A 14,615-nucleotide genomic window follows, 5' to 3' on the forward strand; every position below is an offset into this window, starting at 1 on the left:
AATATATTTTAAGATTGGCATCATGTTTCTATTATAGTTCTCAATTATAAGTAGTCTTTTATGAAAAATAGCACTATTTGCATAAGGTGGACTCCAAGATATCTAAATTTCTAAAGAACATTTATGTAACAGTGTATATATGATTAGAAAAAAACAATTTTGATGGAACACATTTTAACAGTATTATTATAAACTGGAATTCTGAAGAATCAAGAAGTACAATAAGTTATTAAAGCATCACATCTTACACCCCTTAATCTAAAGATGTATTTTCACTCAGCTAATGAATATCAAATAGGAACGAAAGGTTCTCACATGCTCCCTCATTAGAAAAATTTAACTTCTCTGAGGATAAGGAATATATCTTATTTACTTTGTGTCATAATGTTTAGGATAAATTGTTGGTTTAAATGTATTTCAATAGTGCAGAGGGTAGGGTGTTTGCCTTGCACGCAGCTGAGCCGGCCGACCCAGGTTCAATTCCTCTGCCCCTCTTGGAGAGCCTGGCAAGCTACTGGGAGATTCTCGCCCGCACGGCAAAGCCTGGCAAGCTACCCGTGACGTATCTGATACGCTAAAGACAGCAACAATAAGTCTCACAATGTTACTGGGCCTGCTCGAGCAAATTGATGAATGGGAGGACAGTGACAGTGACACATTCACTGAGTAAATACATTCAGCCTAACTTGACCTCAGATAATTTTCAAGTACTTAACAGTAAGATGATGAATATTTGATTTAAATGGCATTATTCTTTTTGACATAAACAAATCACACTGGTACATTTAATATTTTATTGATGGTCACATATGTGAAAATTTAATATATATTATTTATCCACAGTCCTTTATAAATATTGAAAGTTCCTTTTTATAAGCATAATTATCCTGTACAGTCTTAGATACTAAATGTTTAAAGGCAATTTAAAAAATAAAATGTATAAAATATATGATAAATTATTATGATATAATGAGATCCTTTATAACTCTGACTTTTAAATATTACAATTACAATCAAATATTGATTTTCATCAAGAAGTTGATAAGTCTGGCGGTCTTCAGAAGACAAATTTAGTTTTTATATAATAAATGGTCAGATTAGCAAATGGGAAATTCTATGTTCTTAAAAAAAAACTTCAGAATACATAAATGCGAACAGAAGATTATAAAGTATTCTTAGATGCACAAATTCTTTTAAAAAATATAAATATATTTAGTTTTCTTCAAATATACTCCTTGAAGTGAAAATTGTTGACGTTTCCAAGCACTATCTTTTCATGTCTTCACAGCCTGGATCTGATCTAATAATAAAAAGAAACAAACAAAAAGTTATCAGTCTCTATAGGGCAAAAATCTATTTTCTAAAGTAACCCAAGACAGGGCTGGAGTCATAGCACAGCGGGTAGGGCATTTGCCTTGCACGCAGCCAACATGGCCGACCCGAGTTCGATTCCTCCGCCCCTCTCAGAGAGCCCGGCAAGCTACCCAGAGTATCTCGCCTGCATGGCAAAGCATGGCAAGCTACCTGTGAGGTATTCAATATGCCAAACACAGTAACAATTGTTACAATGGAGATGTTACTGGGACTGCTCGAGCAAATCGATGAACAACAGGAGGACAGTGACAGAGAATCCAAGACAAATCTGTAAGACGTTAATAGGATCCGTTGCATGTCTTTTTTTTTTAACATCACAATTTCAGACTATAATTTAAGTTTCTGTTTAATTTTTATCTGAACACAGAGTTATTTATCCTATAATGTCTGTACTAAAATTATCAGACTCTTATTTCAGCTCCTCTTTTCCTTATAGCAACTAGGTCTTCCCACTTAGGGATTGTTTATGTCTAAATAATACTTTTTATTATTATGTCTTTAACTATTAGTTCCTTTAATGTAATTGTTAAGCCTGATTTCTCACACAGAAACCTTCATAAATTTTTATAGTTTTCCCAATCTCCTAACACAGTAATGCCATTATCAATATGCCAAGACATGTGTTATTCGCTGTTTACTTTTCCTTTCCACATTTTGTTAGTCCTTGAGTTAATGATGGCTCCTCACCCACAAATCTACCTCATCTACTTAATTTTTTAAAAAAATATACTTAATTCTAATTCATTCCTGCAACTTCCACATGTATAAACAAAGCTCATTATACAGTGTATCAATTTCAGTTTCTTGAATGCTTCCCAATAGAATCTTTCAAAGTTCCTATGCTTGCTTAGTTTTCTTTCCATAAGGGATCTTTCATTATCATTCTAGGATCTCCCTAAATAGTTTCTATTTCATTCAACATACTTTTTAAAACTGTTTTATGTTCATAATGTTTTGGTCCTCAAAAACCTAGTGCTCCTTTGCCATCTATGTATTTATCTGAGTGAATATTCTAAAGCTGAATGGATATTCAAGATGTCCATGAGGCTGATCAAATCTGGTCTTCATTGTAGTTCTTCTCAGAAGGCCATTTCCTATGGAGATTTATAGTTAACCCCATTTATGTCTTTTCTCCTAGAATGGTCTGATTTCTCTAAGATGAACCTTCCTATCTCTTGCCCAATTACTGGCACTGTTTTCTGAGAGATATAGAAAAAGAAAAAAGGGTCATAATATTCACTAGAAAACGTCCAGTTACTCCTCATTTTCAGTTTAATACTATCACACACAGCTGTATTTTGGCAATCTTCATCACAATTCAGTTCATTTTTGGAATAACTACATTCTCTTTTTAGCCCTACTTCATCCTTATTTTCAATCTTCACCAACTATAGAGGAAATTGTATGGAAGGAATCTGTAATTATGATACTTTCTAGTTTTTCCTGGCACTAGACTGAATTCCAGCTTTCTTCGTTCTGTTAAATCATCCAACATTCATCATACAGCCAACTTCCAAAATTTGATTTCCATATTTTCACTCCCATTCTTTTTGCCTTTGCAGGTTAAAGTCTTTATTGTAAAAGTTCCTTTGTTGTTAATGAGGTTTGATGAGCAGAAGTAACTGTGTTTAATAATCTTGCATAACTACTATTTTTTCCTTGTGGTATAAGGAACCAAACCCAGAACATCATATATGCAAAGCATGTGCTCTACGACCAAGCTACATTCCCAACCCCCAAATTTTTCATTGGAACATATATATATATGTATAGTTTATATAACTCACACATTAAAACCTGAAGTCTCATTAACTTTTTTGTGTGTGCAGATGAGATAAACATTCCATTAGTTCCATAAGAAATTTTATTTTATAAATACTGCTTTTGAAAGCTTTAAAACAAGAAAACAATTTATGCCTTGGCAATAACTTTTCTATAGTTTCTTCATAGTCTCTTCATTTTTTTGAGACTATAATACACCGGTAGCACTGCACTGTAGCACTGTGCTCCCACTGTTCACTGATTTGCTCAAGCGGGTACCAGTAACATCTCAGACATTGTGAGACTTGTTGTTACTGTTTTTAGCATATTGAATACGCCACGGGGAGCTTGCCAGTCTCTGCTGTGCGGGCGGGATATTCTTGGTAGCTTGCCGGGCTCTCCAAGAGGGATGGAAGAATTGAACCTCGGTTGGCTGAGTGCAAGGCAAACGCACTACCCGTTGTGCTATCACTCCAGCCCATAATACATAGGTAATTAGTGACAATCCTTCTTAAAGAAAATGGAATCATCACACAAAAGTATAAAAATGTACCAGTTATTTTTAATTCTAAATTTTCAACTTGAAATTTCAAAGGATTAAATCAGGTCAAAATAATTCAGAGTCCTTCTTTAACATGTTAGTAATTTCATGATCCTGGAAGCAAAATAAACAGATATAAGCACAGAAAATCTTCCACAGCTAAATTTACATAAAATCTTTTGCTTAATAAGAGTTATATGTATAGACTGATCTCCTATATTTACTGTTACCTATTATACAATTAGGTCTTGACATCTAGAAATCCAATCAGAATCTTCAAATTGTAAACTATATAGGGAACATTAACCCATCTGAAAACAAAAAGACCCACTTTTAAAGCTATGTATAGTTTTATTTCTTTCTCTGTTATAAGAGCACTTAGATAAGGAGGTCAACTCAGCATTAAGTACTTTCCTGTGCTCTATACTTATATTTAATTTCATATCAGTATGATTTTGAACATTACAAAATTTTTAAAATGAGAAAAATTATCTTCACAGTATAAGATGAATTGTTTAATTAGTAATGAATTAAATCTGTTTATGTTAACAGAGACTTAAAAGTCCTAAAAGTCCTAGAGCTTTTTACGACTATTCCATGCTATTAAAATAAAATGGGGATACTAGATATTACTACTCATCTTGCAGAGAATTTTTCTAAAGGTTAAAAGAAATAATATGGAACTATAAATGTACTGATGTATTTGTAACAAAGTAAATAAGTAAGAACAACTTGAAAAGTAAGATGCAAAGATAAAGTTTGAGAAAAATTTAGGTAGACAATTAAGTTGGCAAGTATCACTATGATGTTGAGTCATTACTGACACCTAGTGGCATCATTGTTACAAGAGGTTAAAAAAATAAAAGGGGGCAAGAACTATAAATTTCAAGTCCAGATGACTATCAACCAACTATTTTCTGCAAGTACTGTGCTTTGAACTACTTTATTATTAACTAGAGGTTCCACCCATTTTACCTTCACAGACAGAAATGGTAAGCACTTATAAAAAATAAGCCAGAGTGGAAAATATACACTTCTAAAATGTTTTCATGTAAGTTGTTTTATGTGGGAATTTGTCCCGTAATTTTGGCCAATTTTTCACCACATTCTAAACCTCTGTTCACAGTAGTGAGTAGTTTACACTCTAATGATTTTAACTGACTCTAGATTTAGAAAGATTAAAACCCATTTTGCAAAACAGATAACATTAAGCATAAAGGAGATGTATGTATGGAAGTATCCATCTATCTAAAATTGCTAACTTAGCCAGTTTTAAAAATTGTAACTCTAATTATGAAAAATTTCTGAACTTAGAACTCATTTTTCTTGTAGAATTATGAAATTACCTAGCATGATAAACAAGAAGACTCCAGTTCTTTTAGACTAATTTAATCTTTTCAAGTTAATGGTAGGGAAAAAAAAAACCGAGATAAAGTATCACGTTAGCTTCACAGGAAAATTATACTAGTGCTAAAAAACTTTTTTAGTAGAATTTTACAACTATATTTTACTTAACTGAAATTGTAAAAGATGTCTAAAATGTTATTTGAGGTTTAATGATAAATGCCATCCTAGCTATATAAATACAAAACAGAAAAAGAATAGAATGTATCTGTTAACTACAAAGCCATATTTCACCAATAAATCATAAGAATGTTGAACCACATTTATGTTCGGTACTTTCAATCAGAGTAATAGTTTATCTCCTTATCTACAGGCAAGTAGGCTACTGTTAGATCCACCACAACAAATGCTATCCCTTGTATTATTGCCAGCATGCATAAGAGGGAAAAAAGGTCAGACATAACTGGCATTACAAGGTTAAGTGTGGAAGAAACTACAATTTATGGCCACATAATTATGACTAGAATTTAAATATGCTACTGTTCTTTGTTCAGGGCTGGTAGATTCCTAATGAATTGAACCTTAACTTTCTACTCACAACTAGAAATATTTTAGCCTGACACTCAGGATGTTCTATCTAATTAGAAAGGCCTAGGGAACTCAGTTTCAATCACATCTATTGCTCTTTTGGATTACTGTATGTGCTTTTTTTTTTTTTTGTGGGGTGGGTATGGGAGGGAAAGCACACTTGGCAGTGCTTAAGATTTACTTATTCCTGGCTCTGTGCTCAGGAATTGGCTTGGGGTAAATGGTACATTTTATCTCCTATTACAGCAGTACAGTATCAACTTATGATAGCTCTTAAGTGAATAACAAATAGAACTGCAAATATAAACATCAACAGAATAGCAGAATTTATAATACTAGATGAGTATTAAAAGCTGTATAAACAGTATGTAAGAACGGGGAACACAGGGGCCAGCAAAGATGGCTCAGTGGCTTAAGGGCTTCTAAAACACTTTCTACTTCCAGTCCCTTTTATTTTTTGTTTTTGGGTCACATCTGCAGTACTCAGGGCTTATTTCTGGCTCTGCACTCAGGGATCTCTCCAAGTGGGCTGCAGAGACCATATGGGTTGCTGGAGATCAAATCTGGGTCAGCTACATGCAAGGCAAGTACCTTGTGCCTTGCCCATTGTACTATCTCTCTAGCCATCACAATCCCTTTTAGTCCAAGAAGTGCAACATGGGCCAGCGTAGTCAGAGACATGTTAGATTTATTATGGAATTGGTCTTGATTTAATTTTTGATCACTATGAATTCAGGAACCATTTATTGTTGTCAAAGTTTTCCTCATATTCAGTATGTGACAGTCATAACCCCCAAGTATTGGAATCTAGGGCTTAAAAACACTTGCCTGGTACTGAGTACAAGAGCTGAGTCTAGCCCAACAGCTCTATTATTAGGGGTCTTCAAGGAGAAATGGGCCAGAAGACGGATCAATGGTTTAGGAAGTACTCTGGGCAAACATGAGTCCCTGAGTTTAATTTCCGGTGCTGTTATATGTGCCCAAAGGATCCTGACCATCCTGTGGTCTGGGGTACCCTGAGAGGGGTCCAAAAAAAAAATTGAAGCAATATATGAAATAAAGATTCTTTAGAGATTATGTGTCATTAAAACATTTTCCCCCCAGGGATGGAATAACAGTACAGCAAGTAGGGCATCTGCCTTACATGTGGCTAACCTGGGTTCAATCCCAGGCACTCCAGGTGGTCTCCAAGTGGCCAGAAGTGATCCCTAAGCACAGAGCCAGGAGAAATTCCTGAGCACACCTGGGTATGGCACAAGAGATGCAAAAAAATCCCATTTCTTTTTGTTAATAAGGTATAAAATGTGTCACAAATGACAACCGTGCTTCTGTTTCTAGATTTGAAAGAAGTCTGTGGCCATAAATTAAAAATACCTTCTAAAGTTGTCTATGATGCAAAGAAATCCTTTAGAAAAACATAACAGAAATAAACATAGGTACTTACTGTATTGTTTTTTCTGTGAGCAGAAATAAATGCAAACAAAAGGAAAAAGGCAGTGATATAATAAAAATAAAAATGTAAAAAGAAAACAAAAATATGAGTGGAAAGGAAATTACGGCTGAAGATGCACAGTATTTTGTGATGTACCTTGAAGCCAGTCTACACCTTCTTGCAATCCTTCTCCTTTTAAGGCATCACTGGCACTGAAATATAAACCATAAGAAATAGTTTCATTAGATCATATTATTATAAGGGCTAATCATTAACATTGCCATAAGGCAATTTAATATATTCTAGCAAAATACTTCTGAGTGACACTGGTCAAGCACTGAAAGTGAATAGGAAATCAAAGTTTGAGAGCTCAGAAGACATGGCAAAATTACTGATAATTTTAAAAGATATTTGGAAAAGTATAGCAATAAATATTTTTAAGAAATGTCATTTAGCCTGACATTAAGAAAATATATATACTGAATAATTTGTGGAGTGGTAGAAAAGTTTACTAGTCTAACCTATTCTGTCCAACTCTTAATAACTCAATAGCATTTACTAGGAATGCATGACTTAGATTTTATGTTAGCCAGAGGATAATGCAACTTTATAAAGGAAGTAGATATCTACAGGGGTATGCATATCACTATAACCTTGATAAAATGTCAGAATAAAAACATTCCAGTAGATTTCAATCATAGTTTTCTACTTATCAATGCCAGGAACCTATCTTCAGGGGGAATATTACCACTGACTTCATACAATAACTGTGAGAATTAAGTATATATATATATATTACATATATACACATATATATGCACATATAATATATACATATTGATATATTTCATTAAAGGTCTTATCAGAGAACATACAGGAAAAAAATATAGATGTATACACATAAACAGTTAAACCAGGCTATATTATTATCTTTCCAGTCTTAGAAAAGTAAATTAAAATATCAGGCATTATTTTATAATTGACTAGGATTAAAATAATTAAAATAATACAATAGTGAGGACTCTGCATGTTTGAACCATCTTTCCATCTTTTTTTCAAAGATGCAGACTGAGTTTCCCATAAAATGTTACCTAGTTATTGCCAGTCAAATGGCTATAAATATAAATTATTATATTTTCTGAAAGGTCTGGGTTCTTTTTCTATTATGCAGAGGCATGATTGGAAAATGTACTAAGCCAGGACCTTAGAGATAATACAAGAGACAGGACATTTATCTTGCATTCAGCCAACCCTAATTTGATACCTGGCATTGCATGTGGTTCTCAGAGCACAGTCAGAGTCCCTCCTGAATACAGAGCCAGTCTCTGAATACTGCTGCGTTCCCAAACTGAACTCCCCAAGTACTGAGTATACTAAATCACCCAAAAGAGTTAATACGACTAATCAAAACACATTACTTCTAAGGAATTTTTCATTAGACTAAGAATACAAATTATAATGCCTCTAAAGACAGAAACAAAGATCAAGAGATATACAATTATTTGAAGAAAATCATGATTATTCATAGCAAAATAGAAACGCCAAATTTTGCCCGAGAGACCTCCAGTGAGTGCTCCAGTGGCCCTGGATGTCCCTGATACCCAGGCCCAGCACAGAACTGCCAGCAAGGTTGGCTAAGTATCACCAATCACCAGGAGTGGGCCCTCAGACCCCTAAGCACTGTCTGAGAGATATCCCCACTCCTGCCAAAAAAAAAAAAAATCACGATACTGATTTTATCATCTGTCTTATGTAATAGAATGATGAAATTTTCCCCCCTTTGAGAAGAATTATCCTATTAAAAGAGGAAAATTTTCCTATAAAAACCTTGCATCTTTTTCCCGATAATTCACAGATTTTTTTTTTTTTTGGTTTTTTTGGATCACACCCAGTGATGCTCAGGGGTTACTCCTGGCTCTGCACTCAGGAGTCACTCCTGGCGGTACTTGGGGGACCATATGGAATGCTGGGAATGGAACCTGGGTCAGCTGTGTGCAAGGTAAATGTCCTACCCGCTGTGCTATCGCTCCAGCCCCAATTCACAGATGTTTGAATTATATCTTTCCTCTCAAGTAAATGATCGGACCTGTACCTACAATAGAAGTCAGTTTTTACCAGGGACTGGAGAGAGCATATAGGAGATAAGGCACACAGCTGACCCCAAGCATCGTCTATGATCCCTAAGAATGGCCAAGAGTAAGGAGGAAGCATGGAACAGCAGCAAGTGTGCGTGGCCTCTAGACCAAATTCTTCACACAGAGCCTACAAGGCCCTGTGTGAAGAATCCCTGGTTATTCCTCAGGGGCCTCATCGCTTACAATTTTCCCCTAGATATCCCTGCTTCAGTAGCCTGGAACACCCTGACACACTGTGCTCCGTGGTTGTTCCTAGTAGTGCTGGAGGAGCAGCTGGGTGGGCAAGTGATGCTGGGTTCTAAAGTAGAGGCTGCAGCGTGCAAGACCAGGAAATGAACCCCTCTACTATCTCCTCTGGTCCATACCAGACAGACTTTTGTCCAAAAGTTCTTTCACTGCCTGGCTTCTCTATCATTAACAACAATTTTATTTTACAATTAAGTAAACCATTTCTCCCTTCCCTTCCCTTTCCTTCCCTTTCCTTCCTTTCCCTTATTCCCTTCATTTCCACATCCACAGTACTTAGGGACTATCTGCAGCTCTGTGCTCAGGGGTTGCTCTTAATAGTGCTGAGGGGACCAGGGGGGTGCCAGGTGTCTGAACCAGGGTGTCCTGCATGCAATGCCTGCACTCTTGTTTGCTGTGTTGTCTCTCTGGTCTTCATTTTTCTTCATCCTCCCTGCTGACACATATGTCTATCTATCTCTCTCACAAGATAGTGGGGGAGGTACATATATACATAATAGTCATGCTATTTACTTATCTATACACATATATACATACTGATATATTTCATTAAAGGTCTAATCAGAGAACATACAGGAAAAAATATAGCAATAAGACTTTGAAAATCAGAAGACTGTTATGCTTAGTACAATGGTTAAAAGGAACCATTAAATTTTTCTTTGATTTTCATGACTATACTTCTCTAAAATCTTTTCTTTATTGCTCAGTAAATTTACTTGTAGTTAGGCAAGAAAGATATTTTATTCTTATTAGTTGATTTTTGGCAGTGCTCAGGGCTTACTTCTGGCTCTGTGCTCAGAGATCACTCTGGGTGTACGTGTGTAGGTGTGTATGGGGAACCATATGGGGTATCAGGGATGATCCAACCAGGTCATATGCAAGGCAAGTATGTTGCCTACTGTACTATTACTCTGACCCCTAGATACATTTATTTTTAAATCTTTGTAATGCTAAGCATCAGCTTTTGTCAAACTAGAAAGAACAAATGTGGGTTTTTTTTTTTAAAAAAAAACTGGTAACATGCTTTAAAAATCTGTCATAAAATTAATAAAAGGAAGAAATAAAACATGAATTATAACTTAGATATACTCGGTTTGAAACAAAGAGAAGTCAAATTTATGGTAAAGTCTTACAGAGATATTTGGTAAATTCCCTACATATATTAAAAATAAAAACAGTAAAAATGGACAACAGCATCCCACCCACTTTCTTTTGGAAGGGGAGAAGTCATAGCCAGCTCTGCCCAGGTGGATTCCTGGTACCTGTGGAACACATGTGGTGCTAGGTCTTTACACGCAGAGCAGGCCCTGAGGAGCTCCCTGGATCACCAGAGACTTCCTTTACCTTCTTCATAAAGGAAAACTAGAAGCATCTTATAGCAATGACAGTGGGAAGATAGAAAGGAACTTATAATAATATGTAACATAAGACTTCTGATCATCTCTGTTGAAATTATTTGGCATAAACACACACTGAATTAAATATATTAGTAAGCACCTTTTCCAAATAATGTTTAATAATCCCAAATTAGTTAAGGGTTCAACCATATTAACATGTACAAGTAGATTAATATTTTCGTTTCTCTGTACTCATCTAAGTAAATATTGTGTACCATTTAAGTATCAGGTATTTTTACTATTCCAGACGTTTGCAGAGTAACAAAACCAAACCCAGCTCTCACAATACAAATGCTCTAGTGTAAGGAAGACAGACTATAAAAAACAGTAAAGGAATCTACATGGCAACAGAAAAATAAAGCAAAGTAAGAGGGAGAGGAGAGACTGGCCATGAGGTAAAGTAATATTTTCTAGAGTTATCAGGAGAGGCCTTTCTCCTGAAGGAAGGATTGTGGGCAGAAGATCTGATATGACATAATTAAAACTGAGTAGTTGCTACCTATTTTTTGTTGTTTTGGGGGGCTGGAGGGCAGAAGAGGAAGAGCAGGATGAGAGTAGAACCAGGGCTAACCCCTCAAGTGCTCAGGAACGCTCTGTGGTATCCAGAAGTTGAATTTGGGGCCTCATGAATGTCAGGCTGTCCTCCAGGCCTCGAAGCCATCTCCGTAATCTCAAAGTTATTTTCTTAAAGATTCATTTACATTTTTCCCCATACCAAAAAGATTTAGAAAGGTTTTAAGAGATCTATGAATACTGCAATGTCACAATTCTATAGAACAAGAAGCTTTTGGTTTACATGTTATCATGTAATATAGGATATTAGATTACAAAATGAGCTTATAATAATAAAAACCCCTAAAGTTCGAAGATTTGTTTTCAAATATAATGAAAGCTTTACCAAATATGCCATGGTTTATCCTTGATGTTCTCTAAACAAAGCAACTGAGACACTTTTACGGATGTCATTGCATCTCTGAGATCCATTTTGTTTGCAAAGAATAAGATTGGTATTCGGCGGTGCTTAATATCTGAAAAAGAAAATAAAAACTACCATCACTCTTCAAGATTTTAGGGTATACTTCCCCTATTTAAAATTGAAATCCACCACAATTATTTTCTAATCTTTTTATTATTACACATTCCTCTATATTTAAGGATATGCTGTCAAGAAGAGAGTTTTTAAAAATTATTTCTAACCATAACTATTCTGTTTAAAATGAAAACTGGCAGGGGTCTCATTAAGAAATTTCTGAGCAGAAGCAATGAAATGGTCGAATATTTTCTGTCTTCTTTGTACTATCAATAGAAAGGAGATAAACTGCTAACTAATGTACAAGGAAGATTAACTGGGTCTTGCCTTTAGGTTTTAGTCCCAGTATTGTCTATGATAAAGCTAGACAGTTTAACAAGCTATTTCTGCCTTGTGACAATTTTGGAAAATTTTTCAGTTTTGAATCTGTAAATACATTTGAATAGTTCAAAATTCAGAAAACACAAATGGTATACAGTAAAATGATCTCTTTACCACCTTCCTTTCAGCATTTGCCAATGTATAGTATCTATGTCATTTTTTTTCCTTCTTGGATTATACCCAGCGATGCTCAGGGGTTACTCCTGGCTCTGTATTCAGGAATTACTCCTGGTGGTGCTCAGGGGATCATATGCGATGTTGGGAATCAAACCTGGGTTGGCCACGTGCAAGACAAACGTCCTACCCGCTATGCTATCACTCCAACCCCTCTATGTCATATTTAAAGAAAATTTTTCACAATGTTTCAAAAACAACAAATACACAGCACAGAGTAATAGTACAGCAGGCAAAGCTCTTGCCTTGCATCCAGCAGTTGTGGGTCTAATCACTGGACCGCATAGGGTCTCTCAAGCCCCATCAGAAGCCCTGAATATTGCGACATGTGTGGCCAAGCAAGCAAACAAACAACAATGAACAACAACAACACATTATTTATTCCATACACAACTATTGGTTTTCACTTGTATTTCATGTTTCAAAAAGAGTCCTACACCATAATTATGAGTGGTTTCATCATTTATTTTAACAGCTGTGGAGTAGTACTTTAACAGTGAACACCATAATTTAACAAATACTAGCTAAGATATATGTGCTGTTGGGCATGCTGTAATAAATAAACAGCTTGCATATAAGACATTTTATACATGGTCAGTACATAGAAACCTGAGAAGTAGATTTGCTGGGTCAACAGATATGGAAATTGCTATTCTCATAGAAAGTGATTGCCAAACTGCCTTTCCTGAAAAACTGGATCAATTTTCACACTTCAATAACAGTGTGCACGAATGATTTTTTTTCCTACCCCTGCCCTTGCCAAAAGAGCATTATATTATGTTTTATCTTTCCTACATGCTCGGTTTTTAATCTTTCCCCAAAGTGGGCGAAATGGTCTCTCCCCCCTGCAGGAACTATCCAGAGGGGTGGGGGGTAGTTCCAGGTGCCTGGGGGTTCGTTTTCTGTTTTCACAGATGGAAGGTTTCCAGGGTAGACTGAAAATAAACTTGGGAACCTGTGCGTTAGGTGATAGGTAAAAAAGGAAGGTCAAACTTCATGAACTCAAAAGGCATTTTCATTTCCTTTTTAAAATAAACTACTGCGTCATTTCCACTCCCCATTTTCCTACCAAGTAGTTCATTTTTAAATAGGGATTTTACACCCAACTGCATTCAGGGGTCTGGGGCCACTTCTTTTGATATGCAGCTGGGGATTCTGGCCTGATAATACTTAGACTAGTCCTGGGGGGGCTTAGTTTAGTGGTGCTGGAGGCCTTGAGAGCCACACCTTGGAGGTGCTCAGGGGTCTCCAGGGCTTCGGATTTCTTGAGATGCTGGTGGGGGAGCACCAGGCCCCACATAGCTTTCTTGAGTTCTAGTCCAGCCTCCTGTTCAATTTCAATTTTCTTACTGAATTGCAGGAACATATTAAGGAGGAGGTAAGTCCTGTAGTTGAGATGTGGACTATAAGTACTTTCTCCTGCTTGCCTGCTCTGGGTTTATTTCCAACCACAAAACTTTTAGGCAGCTGCATTTGTCAATCATTTCTTTTAAAATTTGTTGTTGTTGCTGTTAAGAGTTAGAAAGGTTTTATTCTGCCCCCCCTCCATGATTGTTTTTTAATTCCCAGTGAGTTTTGCTATTGCTCTGATAATAATCAGTGGTTTTCAAGCTCTTTTCATCTGTGGACTGAACCAGTCCCAGCAGTTAATAAGCCCCAGTGGTTTTCAATCATTTTGGTCTGCCAAAATGCAAACACCAGCTCATAGACTAGCAGTTGAAAATCACTGGTGTAATATTTCTATTTAAAAATTTAGTATAACTAGAATTTATCCTGGAGCTGAGAACATCAGGATGTATAATAAAGCAAGCACAACTATTTGATGTTTACAACACATACTCTGAACATGAGAAAGTTGGCATCTCAGAAGTTCCCAAACTTACTTGGCCTATTTTCCCCTTATCAGAAAATAAAAAATCCCTTGGCACCCCGTCCTGAAAACCATCTTCTTTATGTGAACAATCAGAAAAGTGCCCCCTAATTGCACGAGAGGCAACTCCCCTCTAGAATGGTGCAATTTCACCCACTTGGAGAAACACTGTTATTAGACAAAGCAGAAATCTTTCTGGGGCAATGAAAAGTTCTGTTTTTTTGACAAGGAGAATAATTATATGAATGTATTTGTAAACTGTATGTTTAATCTCAACTGTATGTTTAAACCAAGTATTCTGGGGGCAAATAAAGGTGAGAGGAGTTAAAAATGTTAAAACAT

The 14,615-nt window shown here is 35.9% G+C and overlaps 1 protein-coding gene across 1 annotated transcript in view; it reads right to left on the bottom strand.

Annotated features, from left to right (window-relative positions):
* Positions 1–780: 780 nt before the first annotated feature.
* Positions 781–14,615, bottom strand: part of ARL6 (ADP ribosylation factor like GTPase 6) — a 31,056-nt gene continuing 17,221 nt past the window's right edge. Inside the window, exons 6-8 of the mRNA XM_056138669.1 lie at positions 11,717–11,846; positions 7,197–7,252; positions 781–1,300 (exon numbers count right to left, since the gene is read on the bottom strand). Coding sequence (XP_055994644.1) covers positions 1,275–1,300; positions 7,197–7,252; positions 11,717–11,846 — 212 coding nt within the window. The 3' untranslated portion in view covers positions 781–1,274. The remainder of the gene's footprint in view (positions 1,301–7,196; positions 7,253–11,716; positions 11,847–14,615) is intronic.

The sequence above is a fragment of the Sorex fumeus genome, unplaced genomic scaffold (genome assembly GCF_029834395.1).
Source record: "Sorex fumeus unplaced genomic scaffold, SorFum_2.1 ptg000129l, whole genome shotgun sequence".
Classification (NCBI taxonomy): Eukaryota; Metazoa; Chordata; class Mammalia; order Eulipotyphla; family Soricidae; genus Sorex; species Sorex fumeus.